General features: G+C 35.4%; 1 protein-coding gene across 2 annotated transcripts; it reads left to right on the forward strand.

Annotated features, from left to right (window-relative positions):
• The first annotated feature begins 8,212 nt into the window (after positions 1-8,212).
• On the forward strand, positions 8,213-10,252 carry LOC110766433 (Glutathione S-transferase family protein). 2 transcript variants are annotated; one of them, XM_021969762.2, is made up of 3 exons: positions 8,213-8,427; positions 8,876-9,168; positions 9,366-10,252. In XM_021969762.2, the coding sequence occupies exons 2-3, from the start codon at positions 8,960-8,962 to the stop codon at positions 9,958-9,960; spliced, it is 804 nt and encodes a 267-aa protein (XP_021825454.1). In that variant the 5' UTR covers positions 8,213-8,427; positions 8,876-8,959; the 3' UTR covers positions 9,961-10,252. The 2 variants fall into 2 exon arrangements, with proteins under 2 accessions (XP_021825454.1, XP_088106866.1); XM_088250740.1 differs by lacking the exon at positions 8,213-8,427 and adding an exon at positions 8,436-8,655.
• Positions 10,253-10,379: the final 127 nt, after the last annotated feature.

Consider the following 10,379-nt stretch of genomic DNA (forward strand, 5'->3'; position numbering starts at 1 on the left):
AAAGATGTCATGTCATTCCTAAATTTGAGAGAAACCTTTATACTTCCGTGAAGGAAAAAGGCAAAAATAGGTCTAGTCTTTAGATGTGATATAAATTGGGTGAACATGGGCAGGTAAATGAGAATGACATGGGGCTTAATAAATGCATAGAGTATGGGCATATGGGATAACGGGAGTTTAAATTTGGCGGGAGCCACAAGCTCAAGGTTATTGACTTTTATTCGACAAGTGAATGTGATAGCATTGGAGGTACTTATACTATTGTTATTCACTTTTCTATATTCCTAGCTTTTGGATTGATTTGTATGACCGACGAATCTATCAACTTCTTTTTTAAATTTTTTTGGCCAAATGTATATGACTTTATATCTACTAGCCAATCTGTTAGGGAATTACAACAGTCCAGCGTCAATTTAATTAAAAGAGAGTAATTAGTTAGGAGTTTATATAAACGTGTGATAAGAGATTTACGGCTAAAGTGATTAGAAGAAGTGTTTATCCCAGCACTTAAAGTATTGTATTCAATTCCCGTATCCCAATCTTGTTTGTATATTTTTGAAAAAAAATACACAGGCATGAGCTTGTGATAAGAAAAGTTGACTCCACAATACTTTATAAATTGATATACCTACGTATGCTAAATTGATGTATAAGGTATGAAATATATATATATATATATATAATATGTTATACTGAGCATTAGCCAAAAGGAAGGAACCATCACAAAAAGATGACGCTAATGATTTAGTCAAGAAAGCATCTTAGTCTCTACTTTATGCTGGTCTCTTTTTCTAATAGGATTTTGGTTGTTTGATCCCGTGGAATTGCTGAAAGTCAGGCCATAAAGTAGAGTGACAAAGGTTTACAATGTTTTTTATTTCCTTCATCAATCTATAGCGAGTGAAATCATGATTAGAGGGATTCTTAGAGTATTGTGGTTGCAATTTTATATTTGTATGTTTTTTAAATTTTAGAAAAAAACAAGGGGTGACATTTCCTATTAAGAGGGTGATAATATATATAATAAATTTACACACACAGTCACACTATACGAATGTTATGACTCGAATCCATAACTTTTTATATAATGAATATTTACTCCAAACCACTACACTAGTAAGTCTTTCGCTAGAAATTTTCTTTTTATAACAAAAACAAATATCATATCAAACAAAATGAAATGATACATAAGGAAGGAGGTCACTAAATGATAAATTCAATTCTCATTAAATATGAGGGAAGAACCTTCGCTAGGCCGGAGTTATATACCTCTAGCACTTGTCTTCATGATTGCCATAATTTGACAACGACCGTGATTAAAAATTTTACTCAATCATGAAAACAGTCAAAATACCTCATTTTATCACAATGAATTATTTTTAGTTCAAATTTTGTTAAACGGGATAAATTTTTACATGATATTATTAATTCACATGTTACAATATAATGAACCACATAGATGAATTGATAGCACCACGTCACCGTATTACGATTTTCACTGCCGATTAAAACTTTTGCTATTAAACCAACGAGCATGATTTATGATAATTTCCCTTTCATGCTTCTAGACAAACCATATATTCTTCCCCTCCCACTCTTTTTCATGTAACATCAATTATTTTAAATCCTTATTTCGTCGTCTACATATCAAAATATCTAGGGTTAGGTAAAAACAGTTCCACTTTTCAATTAGGGTCGGTGGCTGAAAATAACTCTGCCCGTGTGACAGCCTAAGAAAACAACTTTTTTACGGTGCCACGCTGCGCTCCTCCTATTCAATGCGTGTAAATATAACTATTATCACGTGACATCCAATCAGACCTCATACACGTGGCAGCGGCGCTTAATTTTTAGCGGTAAAGCCAACGGCGCTGTCCTAACACGTGGCCCAGAGGGCTCTCCGCCACGTGCCTCCTAATTTCCACCAGTATGATAATGTTATTTAAAATAAATAAATAGAATTAGGTGAAGGAAGAAAGTGAAGTGACGCTGTGTAACGGTACTAATCTACTAGAGCAGGAAGAAAGGGACTATTCTGAAATATAATACGTCCAAAAATTATGGAACAACAAGAACAACTGGGTCGGTCTATTTTTTAATTTATTTTAGGTCCAATTGTGACCAGGATTAAAATTATGGGTCTTAGTATAATTCAAAGGGGTCCATAGGCAGCTTCCTCATGTTAGTCTTTAGTGCTGGAATTATGCCTATTTTTGTGCTCCACTGTTTGGAGGGGTTATTGTTAATAGTTGTAGCCAATGTGTGCTTTAGAAAAAAATTTGAAGGCCAGCTCCTTCTGTCGGTGGATTAATGTTTGGTTTCTTTCACGTGATGAAAATGACAAGCAATATCCCAAGTGTTTACACCCAAAAGGAACAGCCAATGAGAACAAGACATGTGGAAGAAATCGAGTCTGGTCGGGGACTACCTACCGATCGCTCCATTAGGGCAACGCCTCCTCCTGGGACACATAGCATGCTCCCAAGCGACGTCCACAGTCCCATATCGAAATTATCAACGAAGTGCACACCTCCCAAGGCCTATAAAGGAGGCCAACCACCCCAAAATAGAGGTAATCAGAACTTACGGCATACAAGCCTATTGATCTGTCAGTTGAACTTTCTAATCCCGAACTTACTTAAGAATCTGAGAGCCTTCGGCCGGTACCACACCGGTGCCCTAGGTTTTACCGAGCGTTCGCTACTTTTGCAGATTGCTCTCTATACCGAGACCACAAGAATACCAAAGGTATAAAATCACTAAGTTGACCCTAAAAGTCAGAGAACAACTTTTTGGCGTCAACACCAAGTGTTCAGATTTTTTTCTTTTTCTGATCAAGTGATCATAAGTTGAAAGAATTGATTCAATACTACCACTATGCATTCATTAAGTATATTGATGTTTTATCGAGAAGGGGTGGATTCGCTACACTGGTTTAACCCACGTCTTCTCATAATTAAATTTATTTTAATAAAATTAGATATAACATGACTATAATTACATGAAATGACTCGTTAAGTTTGACAATGAACCAACATATTAAAGATAACAAGTCTTTTCACTAGGAGCACGACTCTATGAGACGAGACTAAACTTTTTGCAATAGGGTACAATGATCGGACTTATCAATTAATTTATGCTATATTTCTCCCTTTAGCCATTCTTAGTCTTTTGAAAAGGAATGGTATCCTCCGTATGGTTCATGTTTTGCACATTTTATGCATTCTTGGTTTAGCAATAAAACCTACCTACATTATATGAAGCATTATTTGAGTCAAATCCCAAAACAAAATTATAGCCCTTTATAAAATGTTATAATAATAAAAAAATTATTAAAAAAAAACGAAATTATAGCCCCAACTTCGTGAGAAAATAGAAAATTAAGCAAAAAAAAGAAAAGGAGGAGGGAAAGAAGTAATTTATTATTGTCTTCACTAATCATGCCAGCCAAAATTGTATATAGGATTGGTATATATAAATACATAAAGCTTTTAAAATAACCAACAATAAAGTTATTTTTTAAATACAACTAAACATTGAAGTTTTAATTATGGACGCATGCAGATAATATATAATATTTTAAGCTAAATACTGCTAGTGGATGTGCGGATCATTGGTCCCACACCAATCACATCTACGACACAAAAATATATATGATATCAGAAATATATATATTTGCGGGCCTGATGAGAGGGAAAATTCTAGCTACCCCGATTTCCATCATGGCATCTTACTAGCTTAGTTGGGTACACAAAGCAAATATATTTCTAATCACTAGGATACGTTAAGATATGCTTATGGTTTAATGGTGGGGTTTACTTGTACCCATGGCCCATGGGTGCCAAAAGTACATATTAGTCTATGGGAATGAGATACAATGTATGAGATGCGATATGTTTTATTTTTAAATATGTTTTTTTTTTAAATTAAGTATATTGTTGTCGTGTTATGTTATCAATTCAGAGTCAGAAATTATGTAAAGGAGTCAACTCAAGGGAATAACACGAAATCTTAATTAGTTTAATAAAACTTAGTTTTCTATACAATGAATTTCATAATCTGAACATGAATTCATGGCAGGTGCAATAGATTTTTCCTAGTCTAAGTAACCAAAGGAAGAAAAATGCCAGCGACCAACCTTGTAAACAACCACTTCTAGGCTCATAGGGTCAAACTTATTACTTTGTCACCAAAAATTCTTCACACCTTCCACCCACCCACCCCTTGTTATGGGTAAATTATCTTAAGTGAGTCAAAGCTAGAAAAATGGGCATAAGGAGCTAAGGGAAACTAATTGGCCAAGAGGGGGTAGGGTCAAATGATTAGGCCTTAATTGGTTTTGCCTGTAGCAGACTACTTGTTTAATACGTTATAAATTTAGAGGGCAAAATTAATATATCGATACACATATTATAATATGAAGAGATTGCTACTAACAAAACTATTGTGACACTAAAGAATTACTCGGCTTAGAAATCTCACTTTCTTCTAAACTTATTTTCTTTCCGAAACCAGATTCAATGGTGCCCTAAACCCTACGGCTCCTACCATGATCATCAGCCATGCATTGCAATACTAGCACAACTCTTGCAAGTTGCAAAATCATCACCGTATACAACATACCATCACAAAACTAATAATTGACCCGTCACTATCTTTTTTTTATCGAACTCTTTTTCACAAGTAAGATTTCCATCAAATGAGAATAACACGAATTTATTATTCCCGGTAAATACCATTATGACAAGCGTGCTGAGACTTTCACGTGGCATAGTATTATTTGACTGGAATTTGCAACAAAGCTTTTCTTCTTTTCCACACATTCCTATATTTTCACTCTAACGCTACCACTTGACTTTACTATTCATGGCCAATTGACCCATCGATTAACTAGGTGCATTGTATTGCGTGAAGAACACAGACTTATTTATTTACCTTTTTCCCCTACGAAAGTCAATCTTGGGAGCTCTGAAAAATTGTTGGGCACAAAGAAATTGGAATACGCACTTGCTTTATGCCTCAAAACAAGGTCCTTGCTGCAGAGTCTATACGTTTTTGCTTGTAAAATACTCTTGCCCACAAACCCGAAATGGATTTAGAATTCCACATCCGTACTCAGTTTTTAGTAAATTAATTACCAAATGGCTTGTCGTTCTCGTATCTGCTCTGCCTAAGACCAGGAAAAGAAGCAAGAAAGAAAGAAGCTCATGTTTACGAAATGGTTTGGTTCGGCGGTTACTTGTAATAATAATTGCTTAGAGTTGTAAGCTCCTAATAATATTATTTAATTAATTAAATGGGGTGTTGAGCTTACCCAAAATGACACATTAACCAAACAAAGAAAATGAAGCAATAGCGGCAAACCCACTAATAAGCTTCCCGCCCGCCCTATACACATTCAACTAACTCAAACATTTTTAACTACTTGAAAACGAAACGTAACTTGGCAGTTGGTGGGCTGCCTTAATTTCAATCACAATGAAGAATGAAATGAGTTTCATTCAAGATACCACAAGTTGTTTAGTATGATCCTCAATAAGCAAAGTTCCGTTGTTAATATAATCCCCTCTTTTCTATGAGGTATCGTCACATTTCGTTGCACAAAAAATACTATTTATCCAAAGAGGTTACTCATACTTTTGGTGTTGATTATTTGCTTAGTGTCCAAAACGATTCTTATATAGGATTAACCGTCTTGGGGTTTAGTACTTATCGTCATTATTCACATTCCCGAAAAATCATCATACATATAATATGATTTTTTTAGAACCTGGATAACAAGTCTCATGATATAGAAACTTAAAAATGATCTAACTTTAAACATAAACACAATATCAATGCTAAATAATTTGAGGACCCCGGACTCCCATTATAGATATATGATCTTGGACAAGAAAAACAAATTAGTTAATTAAGCTACGATTTAGATTAGACCCAAACTCCAATCAAATCCATAAAATCCATCAAAGTCATGAGAAGCCATGTTACCTTGCTACCCATAGTGGGCTCATATAAAAGAAGCCATGTTGCTTGTCGCCTAGATTATGATATATAATGTGACCCCCCTTTATTTGAATTGAAATTTAATGATAGATCCTTCTCCACTTCCAATTTGAGATTTTTTTGGGTTTGGGTCTTAATCATAGGCTAATTAAATAGCTAATCAGCAGTAAGATATATATTTTCGTTATCAAAGTATTTAAGCATGGAAGGTGACGGTGAGTGTGGCCATGATTTTATTAGTTAAGTGTCAATTTTTAGTTTTAATAAATCCTCAAATTTAACGTTGGGCACCCACGAGTAGGTATATATCCCTTTCCATCATCCATGCACATGATTTTTTTTTATAATCAAAGTGAGATAACTTCATTGAAACAACAATGTTATCACGTGATTATAAATCCAAAACAGAAATGTATATATAGAAAAGCAAGTGCCTGGGCCTAAAGCTCAAGCCCAACAGACAATATCTATATAAGTTGTTAGATGGAGCCCAAGTTTCTTCACCCAAACAAATATTCAAACCCATGTTTGGTGATTTGAGTCTCTCACTTGGTATTTCAAAACCCTCAAATCCATTAGACGTGTTTTGAGTACTCTACACACAAAGACCAACACCATAAACTTATGTATTTATACGCTCTCTTACAAAACCCTAGTTCCCCTAGAACAAGTTACACACAACCCAATACTAAAAACAAACCCAAATAACTCAAACTAGAAATAAGAAACTAAGTTCGCGCAGAGATGATCAATCGCTTTGAATAAAGAGTGACAATGAACAAGCCCCCCCAACCCATCAAGTAGTTACCGGTTTCGAACATTTCCTTCCTCAACAAGAAAGGAAAGGTCTAAACCTAGCTCAAAAAAGCTAAGAGCAAGATAGTCATTAGCTTCTTTTTATCTTTGAGATTACAAACAAGTAGGTTTACAATATTCCTATTAGACGTATATCCCTCCCAAGTTATTATAAATACCTCCACTACTAACCAATGTACAATATATTATGAACCCTAAACCTACTATAGTTCGATCTTACAAAGTTACTAATGTAATCGATAAAGCGTTATTGATCGACACCACATCGGTGTCCCTTCACCGCTAGTAAAGTCTATCAAATTTTGCAGGTAACTTTTAGGGGCGTTTCTACACTAAGGGCAGCCTAGCCCAAATTTTTCTTAAAAAAATAAAATTGAATGGGCAGCTTTTCTCCTTTTGTTTTGTCTACATCAACTTCTCCTCTTCTCTACAACAACTTCTCCTCTGCTTCTCTTGACATATAGACATCAACTTCTCCTCTTGCTAGCAATAACTTCTCTTTTTGGCAACAATTATTCTTCTCATTCTCTCATTTTTAATTATCTTATGCATCTTTAATTTGAAAATCAAGTATTCTAGGGTTCAATTAGGGTTTTGATTTTATGAATTTTGTTGAGATGTTTGATTTGTTGTTGGTATTGTTGAGATGTTTTATTTGTGTTGGTATGTTTGATTAAAGGCATTAATGCTATTATGAGAATTGGTTTATTTTTGTTGAGATGTTTGATTTCTCTTCATGGCAAAATCTTTCCGTTGAGCCTCAAGTTGAAAGAGTTGAGGATCAAAGAGTCAATGATAATCATGATTTTAATATCAATTATTTTAAGCGTGATCCATGATTATGTTGTGTAGTTTTTTGTATTTGTTAAACTTTTACTTATTGATAGAGATGCATTTGAGGGTAAGACTCATTATGTCTCTCTGACTATGTGTATCTTTATATGTCTATTAACGAAATCCACTCGTCGTCGGGTTTAGTATGTAAATTTTGCACAACCGACTTTCAATTCCTCGAACCGCTATGTTACTTGAAAAATAATGTTCCATAGAATTGCGCATTTTTTCTTGGACTCATAGAGAATCGCATGTTATAGTTTCTTAGAATTTTTTTAATTTTGTGCGCAACTTTGCAACAAGAGAGAAGAAAAGAATGAAAGAAAAAAAAAGGACATAGGTACATATACTACACACGTGGTTAATCGGACAGAAAGATCGCGATCTAGTTGACCATGTGAATGACGTCACAAAGTCAAGCTGGAAAAAGTACAGGTGGACACGTGTCCAACGACGGGTAGAGAGTATAGTCGCCCATCCTACTTGAGCGAGTAAAGGTACCAAATAGTTGCCTGTGCACTTTCCAGTTGCAACTTTGGAAGCACAGATTACAGTTAAACAGTCCTTCCCAGTCCCACCCAGTTGCGATTGTTTGTTCCCTTTCTCACTGCCTTGCTTTCAAATTCAATAACCAAAATTCCCTTTTAACCTTTTTTTATATTCCCATTTTGAGGTCAAAAGCTTCTTCGTGTGCCTGCAGAGTTCTCAAAAACCCTAGCCCAAATAGGCAATTTATTTTTATTTTTATTATTTTCTTTTTCTGTCATCTTCTGGGTAAGTTCTCAATCACTATTTCCTATTGTCAAGTTCTTGTCAATTGAATTTCTTTCTTGTGTTAATCTTGCTATGAATTTGACTGTATTTGTCAAAAAGCTTTATTGGGGTCTGCAAATTATTTGTTTTCTCCATTGAATGTTTTCCACTGCGAGTTTTGGAAGCTTCAAGCTTGAATTTTGGGAAGCTTGAGCTTTCTTTTGAGTTGTCATGGACATGGTCAGATTGGTATGCTGAGCTCTGATATGTTTTTCTGTTTGAGTTGATTAAAGTGGTGCTCTGTGATTTGCTTTGGTGGTGTGGATTTTCAGTTCTTAATGGGTTTTGGGAAGCAAAGTTTTGCAAAAGGAATTGAAGCTTGGTTTGTTTTTAATTACATCATGTGTTGAGCTTTTATGCTTGAAGCTATTGTGGAATATGTTAATTGACATTTTCTTACCATTTGCAGAAACTCAGGATTCAGAGACAGGAAAAAAGAGCCCAATTTCTTCATACTGCTTGAAACATTCTTACTGCTTGTGGTAACAAAACCATGCAGTTATATCACCACCCATACTCATTGGACAGCCAAAGAGTGAGACTTGCTTTGGAAGAAAAAGGCATTGATTACACATCATTCCATGTCAATCCTGTAACAGGCAAGAACATGGATGCCTCATTCTTCAGGAGGAATACAAACGCAAAACTCCCAGTTTTCCAGAACGGTAGCCATGTCATTTTCGACACAATTGAGATCATTCAGTATGTCACATACTTCACTCTTCACTCTTTGTTACTGTAAATATGAGATTTGAGTTTGGAAGTCACTTTAGATTTGCATCGTACTGAATTCATCTCATTTTCTAGTTCAATGTTTAAGCAGTGTTTTCTTGTTTCCCAAAACATGTTTAATATGACAATGTAAAAGATTTTGAACTGCTGTCTATCTGTTTTTCCAGATATTTAGAAAAAATTGCAAAAGTCTCATCAGGCAATGAGAACATCCCATTCAGCAGCAGTGAAGTCATTGAATGGATGCATAAGATACAAAAATGGAACCCCAAGTATTTCACACTTTGTCACATCCCTGAGAAGCACCGTCGTTACGTCTCTAAATTCCTAAGGCAGGTGCTCATTGCCCGAATGGCAGAAACTCCTGATTTGGCAGCTGATTATCACAAGAAGTTAAAAGAAGCATATGAGACAGAAGAAAAGTTGAAAAACCCGGATGTTTTGAAACAGGACAAGGAACACCTAGTAAGACTTCTTGATGAAGTTGAAACACAGCTGAATGAAACGGCATATTTAGCCGGGAAAGAGTTTAGCATGGCAGATGTGATGCTCATTCCGGTGCTCGCACGGTTAGTGATCTTGAATTTGGAGGATGAGTATATAGGTGGCCGGCCGAACATGGCTAAATACTGGATCATGGTGCAGCAGAGGCCTAGTTATAAGAAGGTGATTGGGAAGCATTTCTGTGGCTGGAGGAAGCACAAAACATTGGTGAAAACATGGTGCATAGTTCACATCAGAACCATGCTAAGGAAATTCTGATGAATTATGCATGATATTCTTCCCATGCTGTAAATGGCTCAGTTGCATTAGATTGGAAAAAGAAAGAAACAAGAGAAAAGAATATCAAGTGTATGTACTTCACTTTTTACATTTTTTTTAAATCCTTCTTCTTTGGAGGAGATTGGGCAATAATTAATACTATATCTGGAGATCTGTTCTTCTAGAGTAGAAAATACTTGAAATAATTAATAGAGAAGCATATGTATACTTTATTTATTGTAGGTCTTGCGAAGCTTTCTGATTTCCAACGTTGCTGGAAAATTGAAGTTAATTTTGATGCCAGTAGACAATAAGATTAGGGGTGGCAGCTTGTAGCAAGATTCAAATTGGACTGAAAGTTAACCATTACTCAGCAGCACGAACCTGTTAACCAGTTCGGATTAACCATTACTCGGCTT

The sequence above is a fragment of the Prunus avium genome, chromosome 1 (genome assembly GCF_965620075.1).
Source record: "Prunus avium chromosome 1, drPruAviu1.hap1.1, whole genome shotgun sequence".
NCBI lineage: Eukaryota > Viridiplantae > Streptophyta > Magnoliopsida > Rosales > Rosaceae > Prunus > Prunus avium.